This window comes from Hydra vulgaris, chromosome 12 (genome assembly GCF_038396675.1).
Source record: "Hydra vulgaris chromosome 12, alternate assembly HydraT2T_AEP".
Lineage (NCBI taxonomy): Eukaryota > Metazoa > Cnidaria > Hydrozoa > Anthoathecata > Hydridae > Hydra > Hydra vulgaris.
In genome coordinates this window covers 82,665,404-82,690,000 of record NC_088931.1, presented here as the reverse complement: position 1 = coordinate 82,690,000, position 24,597 = coordinate 82,665,404, and the positions used below count along the sequence as shown (strand labels likewise).

General features: G+C 25.8%; 2 protein-coding genes and 1 long non-coding RNA gene across 6 annotated transcripts in view; all 3 read right to left on the bottom strand.

Annotated features, from left to right (window-relative positions):
* The window catches only part of LOC100200874 (centrosomal protein of 135 kDa), a 77,713-nt gene extending 75,115 nt beyond the window's left edge, over positions 1 to 2,598 (bottom strand). For 2 of the 4 annotated variants that reach the window (XM_065814683.1, XM_065814685.1), the window contains exons 1-2: positions 2,521 to 2,597; positions 602 to 1,297 (exon numbers count right to left, since the gene is read on the bottom strand). In XM_065814683.1, coding sequence (XP_065670755.1) covers positions 602 to 1,291 — 690 coding nt within the window. In that variant the 5' untranslated portion in view covers positions 1,292 to 1,297; positions 2,521 to 2,597. Of the gene's footprint in view, positions 1 to 601; positions 1,298 to 2,427 lie in introns of all 4 variants that reach the window. The other 2 variants (XM_065814686.1, XM_065814684.1) reach the window with 2 other exon arrangements.
* Positions 2,599 to 6,564: 3,966 nt separating this feature from the next.
* On the bottom strand, positions 6,565 to 13,826 carry LOC136089071 (uncharacterized). Its single transcript, XR_010642769.1, has 5 exons — positions 11,311 to 13,826; positions 9,026 to 9,314; positions 7,900 to 7,999; positions 7,350 to 7,434; positions 6,565 to 6,782 (listed from the first exon to the last, which is right to left on the bottom strand). It is a non-coding gene; the product is annotated as an uncharacterized LOC136089071 (long non-coding RNA).
* A 1,366-nt stretch (positions 13,827 to 15,192) lies between these two features.
* Positions 15,193 to 21,620, bottom strand: LOC100198082 (formylglycine-generating enzyme). The gene is made up of 7 exons (XM_065814682.1): positions 21,076 to 21,620; positions 20,750 to 20,824; positions 20,556 to 20,638; positions 20,296 to 20,418; positions 18,678 to 18,906; positions 18,214 to 18,273; positions 15,193 to 15,625 (listed from the first exon to the last, which is right to left on the bottom strand). Exons 1-7 carry the CDS (start codon positions 21,589 to 21,591, stop codon positions 15,512 to 15,514), a joined length of 1,200 nt encoding a protein of 399 aa, XP_065670754.1. The 5' UTR covers positions 21,592 to 21,620; the 3' UTR covers positions 15,193 to 15,511.
* Between the last annotated feature and the right edge of the window lie 2,977 nt (positions 21,621 to 24,597).

Below are 24,597 nucleotides of genomic sequence, written 5' to 3'. Positions count from 1 at the left end.
ATATATATATATATATATATATATATATATATATATATATATATATATATATATATATATATATATATAATATATATATATATATATATATATATATATATATATATATATATATATATATATATATATATATATATATATATATATATATATATATTATTTCAGACTGATATACTATAGTAGTAGAATTCAGCCGGTTTGCACCGATTCGGTAGAACCGCTTCCTAAAAATTTTGTAGTTCGTTAAACTGGTTGTTAAATGATATTTGATTATTTCATAAAATTTGATTATTTCACTGGTTGTTAAATGATATCTGATTATTTCATAAAAGTAACATAATATTCTTTGTGAAATAAGGCATCTTTTCATTCCTATATATTATATAACAACTCTTTATTTTATGTAACTCTTTATTTTATCCATGTATGAAATAATACTAATTTTAGTATTTTTTAAAATTTACTACTTTTTTTGGCAGAGGCACACAGAACCGGTTGTTAAATTATTTGAAACCTACCACTGATATACTAATAAAATCTTTCTGTATACTCTAATAAATAAATTTATGATAGATGGTCATTATAAATAGATAGAACAGACCTCATTTTTGAGACTTGAATATCTCTTTTCTAAATCCTCATTCTTTTTCTGAACCTTTAGATTCTCTTGTGTTAACTCTTCGTTTCTTGAATCAGCCATCATTAAAAGATCAGCTACATATGGATCACTAGATATTTCATTATTTTTTTTAGAACTAATTTCATTTGAAATAGATAATGTACTATCAATATCCATTCTTGGACGTCTAAAAGAAATTGTTTTTTTCCCACCTGGGGTTTCAACAACAGCATTCATACTATTTTGTAACAACTTTTCAATATGATCACTTTTATGTTTAGATTCTTTCTCTAGATTCTTAATTGTTTGGATATACTGAGAATTTAAAAACATTAAATCTTCATTTTGATTTTCAAGTCGTTTAAGTGTTTCTTTCATCTCAGTAGTTAGATTATTAATTTCACTATTGGCTTTTAAAAGTTTTAAATGAAGCTCATTATTTTCTTGCATTAACTTTGCATTATCGACTCTGTAAGGTTCACTGTGATCAATAGAATCAATGTTTTTTTCTTGCTTATGCTTTTTAAATTTGTAATTTTTAAAGCTTTCAGTGGTGTGTATCAAATCACTAAACAATTTCTCAACCAAAGGAACGGATTCAATTCCTAACGGTTGACGATAACCAAACTGATCTAACCTCTTTCTTAGATTGACAAACTTTTGCTGTGCCATGATTATCTTAAAAAAAAAACACATTTATTTTTATTCTAGTCTATTATTATTTTAAGTATTAAAATAGTAAAGCAGTGTTATTTAACTATTTAATTTATAACATAGTATTTAGAAAATATTTAAAAGTATTAAACAAAAGCAAACAAAAAAAAAATACTGGTTTTGTTTAACTTTTGAAAAAGTAGCTTTATTTTCTTTTTAATACAAGTTAAATTTTCTTTTAAATATTAAATTGGTATAAAATTTGAAAAAGATTTATTTATACTCTTCAGACTATGTGATATATAACTCATTAAAAATGCACATTAAACTTAAGTTATTGTTTATGTTAATATTAAATTTAATGATATAAAAACTTAATACTAAAGTGCTTGACTACTAATTAAAGTTAACATGTTTATCATGTTTATTATTTTTCATTTATTTTATTACTTTGAATTCTTTAATTTTTTTATTATACTTTTTGATTTCCTAATTTAGTTTTATATTTGTTTGTCTGCTTTGTATACAATTACTAACATCAAGAGCTTAACAGATATACTTTGATTAATTTAAAACCAAACAATTAAATGCATATTAACATAACTCACTATACATAAACTACATTATTTTAGAGAATAGTTATTTTAATCACACTAAAAATATTCCAATTTGAAACAAACTACACTATTCTTTGACTATCTATGCTGTATAGAGAGTTATATAAAGATATTACATGTAATTTACAAACTAAATACTAATTATCTATTCTAGTGCGCATTAATATGGGAAAAAAAATTGTGGCCTGCTCAATGATTTAGCAAATAACAAATTCATTTTTTTAATATAAAGCAGATAAAAAAAATTGTTAAAAACAGGCCAAATAAATATGATAAATAGTTATTAGTAATAAAATGAAAAATAATAAACTTGGGATAATAATACAAATCTAAGGTGTGAGTTAATTATGTAGTATAAGAAAAGTATATAAATTATAGTATAATAATATATAGCATAGTAAAATTGGAATTCTGATTTAGGTCCAAAATGTGAGTTATATCGAATTTTCGCGCGTTGGCTATATATAACCATTGGGGTATTGATGACGTCAAACTTTATTGGTCAAAGCTATACTGCAAATAAAGTTGTGAAAATACCGTTTCGTAAAAGATTGTCTCGTCTGAGGAGAACTTTAATGATTTATATATTTTTATAATTTAAAGAATACTATTTATGGTTAAGCCTTTTACATTTTGATCCTCATGAACAAATTATATTTTGCTGAGAGTCTAAAAATGCTCCCGAGATATCGTTATGTAAATTAAACTTTTTTTTAATTAGATTCCTTATTAAATTTCCGTTGCGGACGTGATTGGAAAAAATCACTTCCTCCAGGGAATCCACAGTGAAATCCACAGTGATAGGAAAAAATCAAAAAGTTGCATAGACTTTGGAATTTTTGAAAACCTGTTATAAAAAGTACTGCTTATTTGCATAACTGTTGAAAATGGACCATATTTTGGAAGAATATTTTTTTATACTCGCAGCTGTTGATGAGACTTTCAGAGTATAATGTAAAATATTTTATAAAATTACGTTTCTTTCCATAAAAATGAAGAGAAAGAAAAATAAATAATAAATCGGCAAGCGTCTTTAAAATCATTGATAAGAAAAGCAGCTAATCAAAATGCTGGCTTAAAAAAATTTAAAATAATACAGACAAGTATGCAAATCTTGATTAAATAAGAAGTACACCAGTTTGATGTGGTTTTCTCCTTTTCAAAGGTTTTGTCATATCGGCTCTTATTTTTACTACGAATTAATTGCTTGCGTTTCTTAGCGCGATCAGTGTTTGGTTAAAATATAATCACATTTGATTAATTGTTTACATCCTTCTAATAAATATTTTGTGGGTTTTAAATTTCTTCTAAAATTAAAATACTTATCTGTCTCGTGTATTTGAAATGGGGTTCATCCCTTTAAAACTGTGTAATTTTTTTGATAATAACCTTTGTATTTATTTGTTGTTTTTATGCGTGATGTGGAAAGAGCACATAAGTATAATCCAAAACGAACTTTTAAAAAATATTGGTCCACAATACAAAGCCAAACAATTCTTAAACCAAAACTATTTGAAACAAATAAATTGTCACTAAATTTAACTAAAACAAAATATACTTTTTTCTATCGCAATCATGAACAAGACAAAATTATTTTAAAACTTCCAGAAATGTTGCAGAAACTGAATTTTCAATCTCAATTAGAGGACCGAAGGTATGGAACAATTTACTCACATATAAACTTAAAGTACTAAAAATGTTTTTAATTAAAAATACTGATTTTTTGATTAAAGAAACCTTCTATTTACACCAATGATGCACTTTGTACTTCGGTAGTCTTACCAATATAGCCTTACTAAGTCTTTTGAACAAATCAATTTTTCCTCGCAATAAGTCAGGTCAGGTTATCCTCCCAGGTTTCATATCCTGCTGCCTTGTAGAATAGGCTTTTTTAGGCAAATACGAGGAGAAGCCAACTCCAACTTAAAACACCCCCTACCTTGGGATTCTTGGTTGAGTAAAGGTTAGAGATAGTGTCTCGATAAAAATACTCATCTTGGACAAACGTTAAATGCATCCAAGAAAGCCTCCAGGCAAAGACTTAAGACAAAGACTACCAGCCTCCAAGGCAAAGACTTAAGACAAGGCAACCTCCAAGGCAAAGACTTAAGACAAAGACTACCAGCCTTGCACTCCTTCTTTATCTAATAGGGTTAACAATGTATTATAAATTTTAATAGATTGTTTCCAGTTTAGAATATTGAATGCTGGATCTTCTTAATTCATTGCATGGAATATGCTTGTGTCTCTGTTTTTATGACTAAGCAACTTATCCTAAAGCATGAGATTGAAAAAAATGAGAAAGGAAAATCTTCTTAAAAATACTTAAAATAACTAATTTTTACAAATTTCTTTAATTTTTATTTAAATCTAAAAAATTAAAGACTATAAAAATACTTTTTAGTTTCAAAATTTTTTATTTTTGAAAAATAATCGAACATTACTATTGATGGTGTCTATTAATTTCTGCACAACTGTTATTGTCATTTTCTTGCTTATGGTTGGTCATGCCTTCAGCAATTCCTATAATGAACTAATAGTTTTGCCTGTTTTATGCAAATATCCTTTGCCAATATCCTAATATTTTTCGATTAGCCGGAATTGTGGGCAATTCGGTGGTCTGAGATTTTTGCTACAAATTTAACCTTTTCATTTTATACTTTAATTTTACTTAATTTTATCCAATGTTTTTTAGCGTGGCACAAAGCTAAATCAGGCTGAAACAAACAAAGTCTAGCGTGCGATTAAATGAGTAGTTAAAGTCAAAGACACTTTTGAATATAAGTTGGCACTTTTGAATATAAAAAGGCACTATTGAATATAAATTTTTGATGTCAAAGTTAATATCTTCACAAAAGCTCTAATCCTTTTTCCACAACTACAAATTGCTTGCTATAAGAGCAGTTTTTTGCCATATTTGTATTTATATTTGTTGCTTAAACTGCCACAAACAATTGAAGTATAATATTTGTCTCCAGAAAATTGATTAATGTTACATTTTACGAAAGTTTAGTTGTCCATCAAAATGCAGCCATTCAATTTTGTCAAAACCTGGGTGTAAAGTTTTTGTGCTCGTGATTTGGTAGTGGAATTTTGTTTGTCAGAAAGATTTAAGTATTTAAATGCTCGGAAGAACTTGAAATTGTCTCTAATTATTTGCTAATGGTCTAATTTTTCCAAATCAGCATGGCTTTGTTCATCGTAAGGGATGTGTATCAAACCTTTTAGAAACTCAGGAGATCATGACGGAAGAAACTCACTGCAGACACGCAGTAGACGTCATTTACACAGACTTTGCAAAGGCGTTTGACAAAGTACCACATAAACGCCTTCTTCATAAGCTGAAAGCGTACGGTATTCAAGGCGCTCTTCTTGACTGGATCGCAGCTTGGCTAAGCAATCGATGTCAACGAGTGGTTATAAACGGCATTACTTCTGAATGGAAAGCAGTCACTAGTGGAGTGCCTCAAGGCTCGGTCTTGGGCCCATTGCTATTCGTAATCTTTGTAAACGACCTGCCGGACAGTATTACTCATCATATAAAACTGTTTGCCGACGACAGCAAAATAATAGGGATAATTAAAAAGGAGTCGGACAACATCACTCTCCAAGATGACCTTGACAGAGCAGTGAAATGGTCACATATTTGGCTCTTGCATTTCAACGTTGAGAAATGCAAAGTAATGCATGTTGGGCGCGGATGTAACAAGTCAACGTACAAATACTCAATGTCTAACGTCGACGGCACCCGTCGTCCTCTCGAAGAAACGCAGTCGAAAGAGACCTTGGTGTGATGGTCTCGAATGACCTTAACGTTAGACCGCAAATAGAGTCAGCCGCATCAGTAGCAAATAGAGTGCTAGGACGACTCAAAAAAACATTTCGCAGTCGCAGTTTTTATTTATGGCGCACTCTGTATCTCACATTCGCCCCCATCTTGAGTTAGCTGTACAAGCCTGGTCACCGCATTTAAAATCAGACATTGCCATTCTCGAGCAAATCCAACATCGAGCAACAAAAACAATATTGACTATTAAACACATGACCTATGAAGATCGACTCCAACGGCTCGGTTTAACAACTTTTGAATAACGCCGCAAAAGAGCAGATCTTATCGAGCAATTCAAAATCACTCGTAAACTCGAGTTTGTTAGTTTTGTCGTTCCGCAAAAAATTTCAAAAAGTAAAGATAAGTATATTCTAAGAGGCCATAACCATAAACTAGAACGTCAGATGGTAAAAAACTGCGAAGAGTGGTATGACTTTTTTTCAAATAGAATTGTCGCCCCATGGAATGCGCTTTCGCAAGAAGCAGTGAACGCTCAATCCATCAATGCGAGCGTCGCATGCTGACGTTGGTCCAACGTATAACTCAAATAATATTAGTTTAACTTGTTTGCAAAAACTTTGATTTTGATTCAAAAAGTGTTCTTATCTTTTCAATCAAAAAGAAAGCTTTTGCAATTCAATTAAAACTATTTATTTGACTTAAGTGTAACTTTTTTCAACTAAAGGGTAACTATTTATTTAAATAAAGCGTAACTATTTCTTTGTAATGTTGAACAAAATGTAATGTCCAAATAAGTTTGAATAAAATTTGACGCTGATGAACGAAAATAAAACATTGATTAATGAACCAATTTAAATTACACAAATACTTAGAGAAAATCAATATTTGTTGTAATAAACAATATAATTATGTCAAAATATTTGTACACATGTTCTAACAAAATAATGTTCTTCTCGACTGCTAAGCATCTTTACGAATCTTGCATCTTTACTTCTCTTGAGACTAACAACAACGTTCGAATGCTCCTCGTTATAAAATTTGGTAGAAATCTTTGAATTTGCATCTTTCGTTTGAAGAGCTTTAGGCGTTGCCATAACTACTGCTGAAATTATAGTTATTCATATATTATTGTGTTTATATATATTTTTACCAAACACTTATCAGTTTTTATTTTTTTACACAAAGTTTCGTCAATAAAGACTGTTCAGAAATCTGGAGGGGGAGGAGAGTATGTATGTATGTATGTATGTATGTATGTATGTATGTATGTATGTATGTATGTATGTATGTATGTATGTATGTATATATATATATGTATATATATATATACATATATGTATATACATACATATATATATACATATATGTATATACATATATGTATATACATATATATATACATATATGTATATACATATATGTATATACATATATATATATATATATATATATATATATATATATATATATATATATACATATATGTATATACATATATGTATATACATATATGTATATATATACATATATATAGACACACACACATTAAATATAAAATATATATTTAAGTAATAAAATAGTTAATAACAAACATATGTTAAATATAAGCACAATATACAAATAAAATGTCCATAAATAAAAACATAAAATATTTTTTTTGATATATTACCTGCAAAAACATGGCGACAAAATAAATTTTTTATAAATAATTACTACATTTGTTGATATTTCGCTTTCATTTTTTAATACCACATCTAAACAAAAAATTATTGAAAACTATTAAAATAGTATCAGTATTTTACTGCAAAAACTAGAAGTAATATGCTTCAAAATTCTCATATACAAATAATATATGAATTCCAATCACCATTAAAATGCTGCAAATGCATATAAAATACATTACCATATCCCTCTTTAACAGCTGTTAAAGAGGGATATGGTAACAAATGACGAATTACAAAACAAATGCTTCACTAGACGTAACTAAAAAAAAATTTAAACTAAAGTTTCATTCAGTAAATAATGACACGTGTTAGTAAATAAGAATGAAACAATGAAAAATCAAAACATACGAAAGAAACATACTATACAGAGACAAGAAGTTATATAATATATTATAATTTTAAAAAAAGTAAAAAAATGGTAAGCGCGGAAAGTACTGTCTTAGTAACAAAAGAAGTGCTCCAACAGCTACCAAAGAAATTTTAAAATTAACACACCACTCAGCTAAAGATGTGATAATACTTTTTTCATCAGGATTGCTATCCAGATCACTTTCATTTTCACTCTTCTTCTGTTTGTTGCATAGGAAGCAGCCTTCTAAACAATTATCAGTTAAATTATAACGTATAATATTAGTAGCATAATATTATTAATCATTGTTACTACAAAAAAACAAAATTTTAAAAAGATTTAACTTGACTACTTTAAAAATTAGAAGAGCAAGAGGTGATTTGATTTAATTTTATAAAATAAGTAAAAATATGGATAAAGTTAAATGGAATCATCCTCCTAAAATAATTAAATATGCAATAACAAAAGGTCATACTCAGAAAATGCAAAAGCAATTCACACATTCTACCGCATTCTACCAGATTTAACTTCTACACAAACAGAACAGTGAACAATTGGAATAATTAAACAGGAGAGATAATCAACTCTGATAATGTGAATGTCTTCAAAAACAAGTTTGATCGTTTCAAAAACAAACAAAAGAAAATAAAAAAAAATAATGAAAAAATGCAAAATAAAAAATAAGCACTTTTCCAAAAGCCGTCAAAGTTTAACATCTACAGATGTTAGATTCACCACATTGTATGTGTACAGCAAAAAAAAAATTATTATTATTTTTATTGTTATTATTATAACATTCTAACATTTTACATCTTTACCAGTTTTACATCTTATTATAAATATATAAATACAATAAATTACTTAAAGTTTTTAAGAACATTAAGAAATTTACTATCAATATTGATTAGCCCAAATATTGATTCATCAATTTAATTCAATTTTAATTAAGAAATATATATCTTTTGAATAAAATAAAAACGTAAGAGCATAAAATGAAGTCTTAATGCATGATATGGTAGCCTAATAGAAGCCTTTTTGCACAATTTTGTAGATTCTCCTGCAATCAGTGCTGCTCTGAGGAGAATTTGGTGAAGCAGCACAAACTTCGTTCAGGCCATGATAATAAATGGGGTACTCAAATTCTTGATATAAAATTAAAAAATTCTACTATCTTTAATGTAATATAGACAAGTTTATTTACAAATTATGTAGCTACATAATTAGTAAACTACTAGTTTAAAGTTAAATAAACACAAAAATGAAAATAAATACCTGTATCTCTCTAGCCAACTGGATTCTAACAAAGGGGATTTTTTTTCACCACCGCTTCTTCGCGTGATTTTTTTTGATTCTTTCAATACCACTTTTTCTCGTGGTTCAACCTTTCTGAGTTCTTTAACGACTACTTTTTCTCGTGCTTCAGTCTTTATTGATTTTTTTAATACCATTTTTTCTCGTGATTCAACCTTTCCGAGTTCTATAACGACCACTTCTTCTCGTGATTTAATCTGTTTGTTTTAGAATAATTTCTTTACAACTTCATTGCATAACCCACAGCTAACTAAAAACAAGATTTTATTAAGAATGGCCGAAATTTTTTTCAGCACTAAAACCTGTAACACACTGAACGTATTCAAAAAAGCAAAAATTCAGTCGTATTCCGACGTTGGCCCGACTTTGGTTCTACGTTATCACTTGAGTGATAAAATAAACCAACGCTTCCGACGTTGTGCAACGTTGGCCCAATGTATGTGTGCTAGCTGGGATGGTGATTGCTTAGATATATGTAAAATAATTTTTTTTGCTTTAACTCGGTGATCATAAAAGGTTCAGGGATTTTTAACATTCTTTTTCAAATTTTGCTCTAAGGCAATTTGCCAACACATCTAAATTTTTTAATACTGTAAAAATAAAAGTTGTAGTAGATTTAAATAATGACAAAAAAAAAAAAAAAAAAAAAACGGAACTAGGTTTTTTTAATTTCATTTTATGACTGAACCACTCGATCTAGTTATGGCGATTTACAAATTATTCGAACTCTTTTATTTGAAATTAGCATCATTTCATCAGCGTATTATGTCCAAACAAGATGTTATCATTTTTTTTGCTTCATGTTTTTAATATTTAAAAAAAACTTTTCTTTTTTTTATATGATCTGTAAAACTACCCTTAATAGTGAATCTAAACAACACCATTTTGGAGTCTTTAGATCAATTTCGCTCATCGTCGTTAACATGAAGTTAGTTAAAATCTTTTGAAAAAGTGTCTTAAACCACTATAGATCCTATCTCTTATTGGTTCCGACATATCTTAACTATATATAGTTATCAAAACACAATATTTTAATCAATTTTCACAAAAAATACTAGAATTCCGACCAAGAAATAGCTTATAATCATGGAAAATGGCCAATAAACGATCAGAACAGATCATATTATTAAACTATGTTCATTTCACCTAAAAAACGTATTTATTTAAAACCTTATTCAAATTTGGACGAACGATTGTGATTTTAAGAAGATTTAAAAAAAAAAAAAAAAAAGAATCTTCGGCATGGATTTTTTCGCCACAAACATATATATTTTATGATACCGCAAAATTGATCATTTTAATATTTTTCATCTTTTCATAATTCAAAGACCTGATCACGGAAACGCAAATATGTCATAGTCAACAAAATAACATACAGACGCTATAACATTTTAAGATTGACTTAACCATATCGTGGAAGTATAAAACAGATGGAAGTTCTTTAAGTCGCAAACATCAGAGCAATTTCAAGTCGTCTCGGGAGTATGCTTGTAACCGACAATAAAAAAAACAAATTTCAGTGGATAAAAAACAAAATTCATTGAAATGATTTTTATTAAAACAATAAAAAAAGAATTATTCTAAGGATACGCTACATAGTTTTAACCATTAGTAGTTGTCATTGTTCAACAAAAGGTTTATTAAAACTCGGTAAAAAACCACTTTATTTTAAAAACATATGTTAGTTTAAGCATCTTTTCTTGTTTCAAATCATAACATATCATATGATTAAAACGACAACTGAAACAATTTTTAAAAAATCAAAAAAAAATGTTTTCTAAATTAATAAAGCTTAAGTTTAGCTGAATATCATAATTCTATTCATTCTTGTAATACTCCATTCATTTAATGTGAAGTATAGAAAAAAGTTGTTGTTTGCCGTTTCGTTGCGCCATTTTTAATGTTTATACTTTAAATATTATTGGCGAATCGTCAAAATACTATATTTTTAAAATTATTATTAACGTACCTATTTGTGACAAAGTATGAAGATTAAGTGTTTAAGTACAGTCTTGATCTCGTTTTCTTTTTGTTTACGAAATAAAAAGTTACAAGCATAGTCCCGAAGCATTTCAAAGCGGTTGAACTTCCATCTGTTTTATACTTCCATGACTAAATCGAGCACAGCGTTAATTTTTGTTCAAAAATCTCCCGAATGCCAGTTTGCGCGTGTTTTCAAAATTTCAGTCATAGTAAGTAAAAACCATGTAAAAACAACAATAAAATTTTAATAAACCAAATAATACCGAAAGTCTTTTGTGAGTGGCTTCTATCGGTACAGATATTTTGCGCTGAACTTGGATATGATTTATAAAAAAACAAACGTATTGATCTTAGGTCTATAAAATTCATCCTACCATTTTTGAAATTATATTTTAAGATTATACTCTCATATTGAAAACATAATATCAAATTAAAATTTGTAGAAAAATTATTACAAAAAATGGACACTCCAATTATAATTTTACTTCTGAATAAAAATTAATTATTAAAATTCTGTATGTGAAATAATTTTTTAAGCTTAAAATTTGGTAAAAAACCAGCATTGAACAATCTCCAAAAACTATTTGAAGAAATTCTTCTTAGAACATGCTGCTATGAAAAATATTTTTCATAGCAGCATGTACTTGATAACTTACCTTTCATTGCAGAAAGGTAAGTTATCAAGTACAGCCTGCCAATGCCTAAAAAACAAAAACAAAGTGTATCAATTTATCATACATATTCTATTTTCATTCAATTTGCAAATTCTAATTCATAAATCTAAACACAACATATCTAAAACTAGGCTTGCTGAACAGCCTAGATTTAGATATGTTGTGGATTAAATAGTTAACCTTGAGCTTAACTTAATATTAAACCAATTGAATAACTTAATCTTAAACCAATATAAAAACTTAAACCATTAAACCATTAGAACTACTATATACATCTACACCTTAATTTATTCAAAATAAATAAAAAGCGTATTCAGAAAGGTGTCATCATATTGATATTTTTATAACAGGTAACATTTATCAAAACTAATAGAAATTTTGAATATGTTAGCTTTTTTGTAAAATCATTGTAACATCAAAGAATGAAATGATGTAAATATTTCATTTAGCCTCAAATGTCCACTTTGATGCAAATTGGGTTTATGTTTTGGTTGCTTAAGTCCATGCAATGACTCTTATTAAATTTTTTTTTTTAAAACTATGTCCTTTAAATTGACTGTCAAAAATAAGGTAAAAACTGCTTTTATAGTCACAATGGGTTTGTTTAAAAACAAATATCCATACTAATATCGCCTTCTAAATGGAAATTTTTCCATGAAAAATTTCCATTTAGAGGGCGATCTATTTTTTGTTTACAATTACAATAATCAGTGTTTTTTTCTTTTATATGTTCATTTTTATTAATCATCTTAGGTGAAATGATATAAATAAAATCCAATTCTAAAAAAATATATTAACTATTATGAATAAACGTAATTTTAAAATCGAGATATAAACAAAATGCAGAAGGATTTTCAGAAATGAAACTATCATCATCATCACCATAAATTTTGTTGCTTTTACATACATCTTTTTGATATTACATACATCTTTTTAATAAACTCATACAACTTTGCCACAACACTTGCAGTATCAATTTTGTAAGTCATTACATCTGTGATATCTATTTTGAAACTCACAATACTTGCTTGCATCATGACTTTACTTAGATAACCTTAACCCAAACATCAAGGTTTATAATAATCTGATACCTTGTATCAGATGTTTATCAACTTTAAACAAACTACAAAATGCTGTTATTTTTGAATAAACAACATATAAATGGATATTAATGAATATAAATGAGAGAAACACAATTTTTTAAGATATACGCCAACATATGTATGAAAAATTGATAATGGAAAACATTTAAATCTGAAAAATTAAAAAATTCTGTTAACACTTGAGTTCATTACTAATAAAATGTAACAGTATATTCAAACAGTCTGTTTAAATATACTAATTATAATTCCTAAAATACTTTTTTGTAGCTGTTTATACTTTTTATTCACAGCAGTGCCAGTCTTTACATTCCTGGAAGTCTTTTAATAATAAAACTGTTGTAATCAATACTAAAACTCAATAATAAAAATGTTTATCAGTTTAATAATAAGTTAATAATATGTAACCAAGTAAAAAATGTATCCTTCATAAAAATATTTAATGAAGATACAATACAAGTATATATAAAAAAAAAAAAAAAAAAATCCAACTCCCTTGCACACAATTTTAAAATTTAATGAAAACATAACTTTAAAATGCATGAATACAAAATAAAACTTAGAAAAAAAACACTAAACAAAAACATAAAATTAAAAATATTATTTAATATAAACAATTATGAAAATCTAATAATAAAAAGATAAAACTTCAAAAATTTTCAAGCAGTTTTTTTTCCCACAAAGCTTGCTTCTCTCAGCCAAATAAATGAAAAGTAATATTTAGTGTGTTCAAACATCCTAATAAAAAGTGTGTTCAAACATCCTAATAAAAAGTGTGTTCAAACACCCTAATAAAAAGTGTGTTCAAACATCCTAATAAAAAATGTGTTCAAACATCTTAATAACACGACAAAGTAGAATAAACATATACTTACTTCAAAAAATGATCTGATTGCATTTCTCTGTTAAACATGAACAACACTGATGTGTTGCCAGTTACACGTTGCAATTTAAGATATTTGTAACCATTTTTCCATACTATTTTATATATACTATTTTATACCTACTAATAAAAATTATTTTTACAAAATATATTTTATCAACTATAAAATCTTTAAAAAAATTTTTTAAACGTCAAGTGAAAAATTAATAAAAATTTTATAATATTTACATTTTAACATACTTTATAAAGTCTTTAATAAAAAAAACAGTTGTTTATTTTAATCAAATATTAAAATTTTTTTTTTTTAAATGGATGCTAATTTTCTGAAAGTTAGTCAAAAAATCACATAGAAACATCAAAGATGAACTCATACTTATCTTTTACTTCATTTATAAAAAAAATTCACAAATGGTCCTTAGTGTGTTAGGTCCATATTTAGTTAGAGATTTTTAAGATAATTCATTATTTTAGGTTTAAAGACTTTTTGAAAATCAAAAGTCAATTTTCACAAGAAAAAATACAATATCTCAAGATATATTTATTAACTTGCAACATCTCTAGCTAAAAAAAAAGATAATAATAATATAATAATGCAAGTATCAATTTCAAATATAAAACTATGAGTATTGAAAAGGTAACAAAGTGGTTTTTCTAGCATCTTTTTTGTAGACTTATTTATCATAATTTAAATAATACGAAGAATGTGTGAAAATACATATATTCTTTAATGAACAAAAAATATAACTTATACTTTAACATATTAATACATTAAAACATTCACTTTTTGACTAATTAAGCCATGAAACTTGGTTACTTAACTGCATATTTTAGTGTAGACTGAACCAAACGTAAAAATAATCCAGTCTAAGCAACACTTTGTTTTGTTAGTCGCGCAAACTCTTCGTGCTGGGAGAGCGTGGCCAAAAATTAACCCCGTGAACATTGCTTCAAAGTACCTATTATTTGAGCATAAACTTACACAATAGAGATAATATTTTATATATATTTTTGGAATTCGGATTTAGTGAGGATTGTAGGAGCAATGCCAGCTTAGAAGTGTATAATTTTACTTAAAGTAAAACTGTCTATGTTTGGCTTTAAATCTTGAAAGTAATAGTGGGAATAATTATGGACCATGCCAGCATCATAAAAAAATTTGAAAAACTATTACAATAAAGCCACAGCTATGCTCTTAGTATTTAACTAACTATTACTTCAGTTTTATAAAAACATGTCATTATTAATCTGTACGCAGAGACAATTAGTAGAAGTTGATGATACCTTAGTTTTGAAAAATAAAACTTAGTGAAAGGTGTGAATCAGATAGAGATGCTGATGGAAGGGAAAGTTGTTTTGTCATTTTTAATTAAAGACGTAATATACTAACAAAGAGATTGGGCCAGTGATAAATAATGTTAGAAAATGTGATGCTATTAAAAAACCACCATCAAAAAATGACGACTGTCTTTAAAAATACGTAAAAAATAGTTTTTGAAAGAAACCTTCATTTAATCAAGGAAAAAATGTATATGATAATACAGTAAGGAAAAGTAGAAAAAAAAATGTTTATAATACAATACAGCAAAATATAGAATTTATTAATATAACAAAGTATTTTGTGTGTTATGTTTTTTTTTCTAAATATCTCCCGCACAAAATCTAATATAAAAACATATAGATACAAACCTAATAAATATGTCGAAACGAACTTATTAAACAAGTTGTTGATACGTGATATAAATACTTATAGTATCCTAAAATTTCTTACAAAAAAAAAAAAAAAAAAATTAAAAAACATGCTATTTGTTTACAGTTCATCTTTTTTTTTTAGAAATTTTGCGCAACGAAATCCAAGATTACTTGAACCACTGTCTGGTGTATTATACGATCTGGAAGCACAACGGTAACGATAACAATAGTTCTAAAAGTAAAAACAAAGAATTTAATTAATACAAAAAGTTTTTTTTAATATAAAAAACGTAAATAGAAATTATATTTTACTAATAAAAAATAAACAAATAAGACAATATTTATTATATAAGATTCATTATTGTCAATAACCATAGATCATTGCTCAGCAAACAAAAAAGTCTGATGAATAAAGTGGGGAAGATAATACCTTCCAGCCAAACTAAATAGTTTTATGTTGCTCTGGATCAGTTGAAAGTTTTCATTTAAGCTTTTATAGTTAAACACTAACGATACCACTCATTAGATGATGTTCCGATTTGGGTCCATTTTCCTAGGTAGTTATTTTTATAAAAATGTTTTAACCAATTTGAAGCTGTAGCATGTAACGCACAAAAGCCTGAGATATTGCTTCACATGTATTTTGAATGGCTTCTCTAGCAGAATGGCCTATTTAGTACTTATATAGCAGACAATCCCTCTTTTTATTTTTAAATTTTCTTAAATATTTAAATGTGTTAAACAAAAAACTATATTTACATACATATCAATGGTTTAAAACACATAAGACACTTGTCCGTATTTGACAGGTTCAAGAAAACAAGTTTTCAAATTAATTAACTGATTATAATTTATTACAGAAGATCAGTAAAATTGTAATCTTTGTTTATTTTTAATAATATTTATAGCCAATATGTCAAGAAGTAGCATATTTAGGTGTCTTTTGTGCTTTTTTAAGGTTAAAATCGCAAGCAAAAGGAGGTTTTTGAACCCACTTGGAACTTAATTCCAAAAGAACATGTTTTGAATCTTATGATTTGAAAGTCAAGGTGGCTATTTTAAGAACTGAAACTGTTTTTAACTTTTAATCCTGGATTCATTCAAATTTAATTGTTACTTTTTTTTGTGTGTGTTTTATTTAATTAAGTTAATATTTTTTTAATTACCTGCTGATTAGACTTTTATAAGTCAAATTAATTGGAAATTTTGCTAACAAAAAGAAAAATGCCTCACTTATATATTTTTTAAACCGCTTACAAAAAATATTTACTTAAACAAATTTGTAATCGTCCCAACTTTACTGTACCACTGTGTGTGTGTATATACATATATATATATATATATATATATATATATATATATATATATATATATATATATATATATATATATATATATATATATATACATATATATATATATATATATATATATATATATATACACATATATGTATATATATATACACACATATATATAAATATATATGTATATATATTTTATATATATATGCAATTTATATAAATATATATTTTATATATATATATATTTTATATATATATATATTTTATTTATATATATATGATATAAATATATATATAAATATATATAAATACATATATATAAATACATATATATATATATATATATATATATATATATATATATATATATATATATATATATATATATATATATATATATATATATATATATATATATATATATATAGTACAACCTCTGCAATTTGAATCTTCCTAATTTGCTTAATAATCTCCTTAACTTGTTTCTCTGCACAGCGACACTGTTCGTCAAGGTTCTTGTTTTTGAACTAAAGAGCTGAGAGAGGGTTGCAACCACAATAAAGTAGCTTCCTCCATTGTAGTGACCTTCTCAGCCTTGCAGAAGGACCTGGTTCTAATCTTATTAATAGGTAAAGTTACTACTAACTAGACACATTTATATTTTCAGATATAAATAATGTATAATAATTATTATTTATATATTATTATATAAAATCACTTTTCTATATTACTTTAGTCTGTGAATTTAAAAATTGTTTTTCTTTAGGCTTTCTTATCCTGTTGTACATGTGTCTTGGAATGACGCATTAGCATATTGTAGGTGGAAGGGTAAAAGATTACCAACAGAAGCTGAAAATAAAATGTTACTTTGAGATAGGCTTAAGAAACTCTTAAAATTAACTTTCTATAATTTGAACTTGAAAATCTCAACAATTCCAAGAGATTTTTAAGACCTGTCGGTTCGAAAACCTGTAAATTGAACTTTTTTAATTTATGATATGTAAAAGACTTGTTAAACCATCAAATTCTTTTTTCAAATTTTAATGTGTTTTCAAAATGTGCTTTATATTTCTGTTTTCTTTTTCTGAATATTTTCATTTTTTTTTAAATAAAAATGAAATTTAAAGGAAATATGAAACTGGAAATGGAAACAGGAAAAATAAATGAAGACGAAAATCTTTGATATTCCACCAAACTTTCTTTTAACTTAAAAATAGATTTTTCTTGCTTTTGCTAACTTTTTATATGTAAAAGTTTAAAACACATAAGAAGAAGAATTTGTTTGTTTGTTTCATTTCTATTCTTTATTGTGACCAGAATATTTGAAAAAAAGTTAACATTTCATAATTCAAAAACCTCTCTAATTTGAACTTTTATTTTTTCCTAATTAGAGAAACTGTATTTTCTTTTCCTTTCTGTTCCATTGCACAGTAAATTTTCTGTCAGGGGAAATCTGCTTTAATATATTAATTATACTTTCATCCAACCGATACAAATAAGTAAATATAATTTTTACCTTTGAGCACATAAAAGATCCTCCTTTCTTTACTTTTTTATCACCAGATGGGGGACCATACTATGGTAATGAAAAAAAAAATTGAAGTGCAACAATCAACTTTTGATAATTCAAGGAAAATTATCAAAAAACTAATATTTGTAAAAAATTACACACAATAACAAAAAAGGATTTCTTTTAGTATGTGTGATCTAATTAAATTCATTTTAAATAATTTTAACTGATACTTTATACAAAAGCTAGTCATATTTTATATGATAGGTTACTATTGAAAAAATAGGTTGCTATTATATGATTATTACTATTAAAAAAAATAGGTTGCTAAGAATAAGTTTTTTGTTTTAGCAAGATGGTTTAATTTATTATTGCATACAATATAATATGCAATTTGTTAAGTTTGTTAAACATCTAGTTATTTGAATCTTTAAAATCTTGTTAAATCAAATTGAAAATAAAATTCTTACTGGGTCCTTCTGATGCTCTTTAGAATGATCTGTATGCCACCAATCAGCTACCCACTCCCAAACATTACCTACCATGTTACAAAGCTTCTTATTGTTTTGAACAAACATGTTAACAGGAGCTGTTCCATTATAACCATCTTCAGCTGTGTTTTCATTAGGAAACTTTCCAGTCCAAATATTTGCTTTAAATGTCCCATGAGGTCGAAATTCATTTCCCCAGGGAAAAAGCCTATAAAAATTTGAATGAATTTATATTTACTAGAAATGTAATATTCATTAGAATAAAAAAAAATTCCTAGACTGAGAATGCACTAATGCAAAATGCACTAAGTGCATTTTGAAGAAACTAAAGAGTAAAATAGAAATTCTTGTTCAAATTTTCTAAAGTTAATAGTAAGTGATCTTAAAGTGAAGCAGTTTGTGAGAGAGTGACATGTAAGTCACTCTTTCACAAACTGCTGTTAGAAACAATTTGTTAGAGAGTGACATGTAAGTGATTTTAAAGTGAAGCAGTTTAGTAAGTTGTATTCAATTCATAAATAAAAATAATAAAACAAGTTGAAAATGAACAACAACAACAACAAAAATCAATTAAAAGTTAAAAAATATCTTGATTTCATTTTTTTTTCATTTTCTAAACATCCTTAAAATACTTCAAAATCATAAGATTTCTGTATTATAAAAAAATTATTCTATTGTAAGTATTCAGAAAAACTGTTAATTAAAAAAAAATGTTATTTTATAAAATTAAAAGTTGCCTATTACTTTATGTATCATTTTTTATATGTTTTATATGTATGTACCATTACATATAAAACATCTTTTTTATATGTATGTACCATTACATATAAAACATCTTCAATCTTTTTGAATAACAACTCATAAAAAAAAAAATTTATTTGAAAAAATTTTTTATTTGTTTTAGTAAAACTTGCAGAAAAATATAGAAACTACATAGATTTTCCTGTTTTTTTTGTTGTTGAACTTGTCATTTTTTAAAATTTAGGTGAGCCCATACAAGACTTGACACATGAGCTCATATTTTTACTTATTAAACTTACCCTGGGTTTACTGTAATTGAATTTCTAAAAAATATTGAAAATCACTCTATTGTATAGCCACTACCAAATAAGCACAATCAAAAAATATCAAGAAGGTAAAAAATGTCAAAAAGATAAAAATGTTATGATGCTTTACAAAAATCTAGAATGCATTAAAAATTAGCTATTAAAAACACATGTCCAATGTTCCATTAATTATTTTTCACATATCTTTGACTCACAAGAAAATCTAACAAGTTTAATTAAAAATCTAATTAATTTTAACTAGCGTTAAAAATCAGTATAAAAATGAATTATACAATGAAGTAATAAATTTAAAACAAAAATTAACGCAAAAATCATTTTCATGAAGCATAATCATTATAATTATTATAATTATTTTGTTATAAAAATCTTTAATTTCATTTTAGTCATAAGCCTAGAACTTGTTTTACAAGAGGAAACAAATGAATTTGATAAACAATAAAATAACAATAGCAAGATAACCACATGTCTAACACAAAATTGAACTTTTTTTTTATTTAAACAAAATTTAAACAATTTTAGTTAACACCTACATGTCGTCTTCACCATTGCTACATGCAAACTCCCATTCAGCTTCTGTTGGTAATCTTTTACCCTTCCACCTACAATATGCTAATGCGTCATTCCAAGACACATGTACAACAGGATAAGAAAGCCTAAAGAAAAACAATTTTTAAATTCACAGACTAAAGTAATATAGAAAAGTGATTTTATATAATAATATATAAATAATAATTATTATACATTATTTATATCTGAAAATATAAATGTGTCTAGTTAGTAGTAACTTTACCTATTAATAAGATTAGAACCAGGTCCTTCTGGGTTTTTCCAATTAGCTCCTTTGACAGGCAACCACCATGGTGCACCTTGAACCTGAATGATGAATGAACTAAATTAATTTACTAAAGAAAAATATCAATATGAAAACTTTCTAATAATAATGCATAAATAATCCTAAACTTTAATTCAAACAAATATAGGTACCGCCTCCGTAATTCCTTTGTTAACTTCTTCTGAAAGAAAATATTCCATCACAAAAGAATTTCCATAGATCTCAGCCTAAAATGTTGTGTATTACTTTTGAAATAAATTCAGAGTAGCAATAAAATAATTGAAATAAACTCATAACAATAATAATATTATTAATAATAACAATAAATCTAAATAAAATTTAATATTATTTATGTTAATCAAAAAAATAAATAATATAAGTAGATTGAGGTATATAATATATTTTTAAAACAATTTAATAAATTCAATATATGAATATAATAACGTATTGAAAAAAGTTAAAAACTAAAAAAACATACCTCAGTTTTATAACCAGTTTCCTTGACAAATTCTCTAAACTCTCCATTGCTTACTTCATACATATCAATTGCAAAAGGTCGAATAGATACTTCTCTAGCAGGTGATTCGCCATCATCAGGAAACACAGGCTTATCAGTACCTATGATAAAATCTCCTCCCTCAAATTCAACAAGCTGATTTGCAGGGTAAGCCTCATCAAAATCCGGTAAACTGAATTGATCTTTTGTGAAAAGAAATTCCTTTGTAGTTGAGTTTAGTATTTCTAGTGGTTTTTCTTTGCTGCCATTTTCTTCATTTGTGTATATTTTAGGAAGATTTTCATTGATTAACTTATCCTCTTCTGTTTCTAAAGTTGAAAATTCTGAGCTTTCTTTAGAACAACTGCATTCTTTTTTCAATGAATCGAATTCACAACCTTCACATTCTTTACTCTCAGTGCCTTGTGATTGTTCAAGACATAATATTATTTTAAAAGTGACGACAAATAGAAAAAAAACATGCAATTTTTTTTTCATTTCTAAAATTTAGTTAAGAAAAGAAATAATATTATCAAGACTTTTGAATTCTGATTATACAGATAACAGAGATAACAGCATTTATTGGTACAACATTTTATAAAGATAACAGCATTTATTGGTACAACATTTTATACAAATAACAGATAACAGCATTTATTGGTACAACATTTTATAAAGATAACAGAGATAACAGCATTTATTGGAACAACATTTTATGCAAATAACAGATAACAGCATTTATTGGTACAACATTTTATAAAGATAACAGAGATAACAGCATTTATTGGAACAACATTTTATACAAATAACAGATATCAGCATTTATTGGTACAACATTTTATACAAATAATGGATAACAGCATTTATTGGTACAACATTTTATACAGATAACAGATATCAGCATTTATTGGTACAACATTTTGTACAAATAACAGATAACAACATTTATTGGTACAACATTTTATACAGATAACAGAGATAACAGCATTTATTGGTACAACATTTTATACAGATAACAGCATTTATTAGTACAACATTTTCAATATTTTTTTAAAAAATTATTATTTTATTGGAAATTAAACAAAGAACCTTTTTTCTTAATTAATTATTATTTAATTATAATACAATTTAAAAAATTAAGTATAATAAAAAAAAACAAGTTTAGCATAATAACAGTGGAATGTTTTTAAAATTATTTTCAAAAAACATGCATAAATTAACTTATGGAAAACATTATGCTAAAAAAAATGCTAAAAAAATTAAGTTAAAAAAAACATGCATGTAATAATCTAATTGTCATCTACCAGGAATTGGGTACATACATCAACTGAGAGTTTGAGGGTAGATCTGGGTTAGTGTCTAATTATGAAGAATATTTATTACAGCAAAAAAATTTCTTATTTTTCTATCTTTAATTGCATAAAATGTAAACACATTAAACAAAAATGTAACTTATAACAACATACTGAATTATCAATAAATAAGGCTTCAGCATATACATCTAATGAGGGATTCGGGCAAGTATCTTTATGATTAAAAGATTTATTATTATTAAAAAAAAAAAACTGCTTCTTTTTACTCTTCTCTTTAAAAAATGTCTGGAATAAAGTCTGTATTTTAAAAATTAAAGCATCATTACTATATACTAAGGTAACAAGTATTAAGGTGATACTTTGTACACTTTTTAATTTAAAACTGTGCAGCCTAATCTTCTTTCTAAAAAATTATTGCAATCCTCTCTTAACCTTTTAATTTCAAAACACATAAACACTTGACATCTTGACATCATCTGTGTGTATCATCTTATCTTGACATCATCTGTGTGAATGTATGTATATTTTGTTCTTAAAAAAAAGAAAGGAGTATCAAAATAAAAAAAACAACAACATTTATGCAACAAAATTGTCTACTGTCAAAACTTGAATCTCTAACTCTGATCCTTACTGTTTCTTGAAATTATTATTATCATATATATATATATATATATATATATATATATATATATATATATATATATATATATATATATATATATATATATATATACATATATATATATATATATATATATATATATATATATATATATATATATATATATATATATATATATATATATATATAAACACCAATATTAAAACAATTTAAATTATAATGGAATAAAAGTTCCATAAAACTTTTATTGTAACTTAAAGTTTCATTCCATTCAACAATCATTAAGCTATATTATTTGATGACATCATACCATCATGATGATGTCTTATAACATGATAATGTTATATAACATGACAATAACATATTTTTGAATAAAACAAAAATATACTTTTTTGTGAATGGGTAATGACACCTTTTAATTTCGTAAATTTTTTAAAAATGTTTAGTGTTATTTTTGCACCTTTTTTTTTAAAACTATGCAAAATATGTTGTGAACTAGTAATGGTTCTGTTTAGCATACAGGTAACTAATTTTAATTATCAAAAATCTAGTAGAATAGAAACTTAATTAAGTTTACTAATAAATGCTTTATTTTGATTCATACTTACCTAAATGAGAATTATGTTCTTTTGCAACCAGTTCTTTTGCAACTATGAGTGTTAAGATTAGTATTAGGAAGATTTAAACGACTGTTGCTAAACCTAGATGTTGTCAGCCCTTCTTTGTAAATACCAATAGAGTTTTTGAAAAATATTAAAAAACAAAACAAAACGGTGGGTAGTAATGGGTGGTTGAAGCTAGCATGAACATAATTCTACATACTATTTAGGTTTAATGTAAATATGAAGGTAATTTTTTTGTTCTACGCTGGGTCGTAAGAATATAAGATGAAGTTAGGTTTATGATCTTTCAGTGAAACAAAACAGTTAGAAAATTAGTTTTTATAAAATTTGTAAACATTGATGATTTAGAATGATTTTTCCTTTCTTTATTAAATTAATATTTTATAAACAAATTTTTGTTATAATTAGGTGTGGCAATCTTAAAAATTTATTTGATAATGTTTGATGCCTATTTATTTTGAGCTGTGTTCAACCTTTTCATGTTGAATATTTTTAACTATTTTCAAAAAATTGTTTTTAAATTCACACATCTGCTGCAAACAGTTAGATGTCTTGATATCTTCAATATAAAAATTATTAATATTATAGTGCAACCAATCAATAATAATTTTTTTTTAATTCTTCAAAACTTTTTTAGTTTTCAATATATATATATATATATATATATATATATATATATATATATATATATATATATATATATATATATATATATATATATATATATTTATATATATATGTGTATATATAACCCTTGGACTTAGTGTCAGCATTTTGGAATGCCAACCTAAAAGTATATGAGGTCTGCAAAATATCGCAGACTTCGATTCTATGTTTTATGGTAACCCCTCCAAATTAAGAAAAATAAGATCGGTGATATATTGCTGACCTCATTTTTCTAATTCAGAAAGCTATATATATATATATATATATATATATATATATA

Bases quoted from the DNA above. Each gene is read 5' to 3' on its own strand.
- LOC100198082 (XM_065814682.1), bottom strand. From the start codon at position 21,591: ATGAAAAAAAAATTGCATGTTTTTTTTCTATTTGTCGTCACTTTTAAA. The intron at 20,639-20,749 runs GTACCTATATTT...TTCATCATTCAG, and splicing joins ACAAAGGAATTACGGAGGCG to GTTCAAGGTGCACCATGGTG. The intron at 20,419-20,555 runs GTAAAGTTACTA...GTTTTTCTTTAG, and splicing joins GGTTCTAATCTTATTAATAG to GCTTTCTTATCCTGTTGTAC.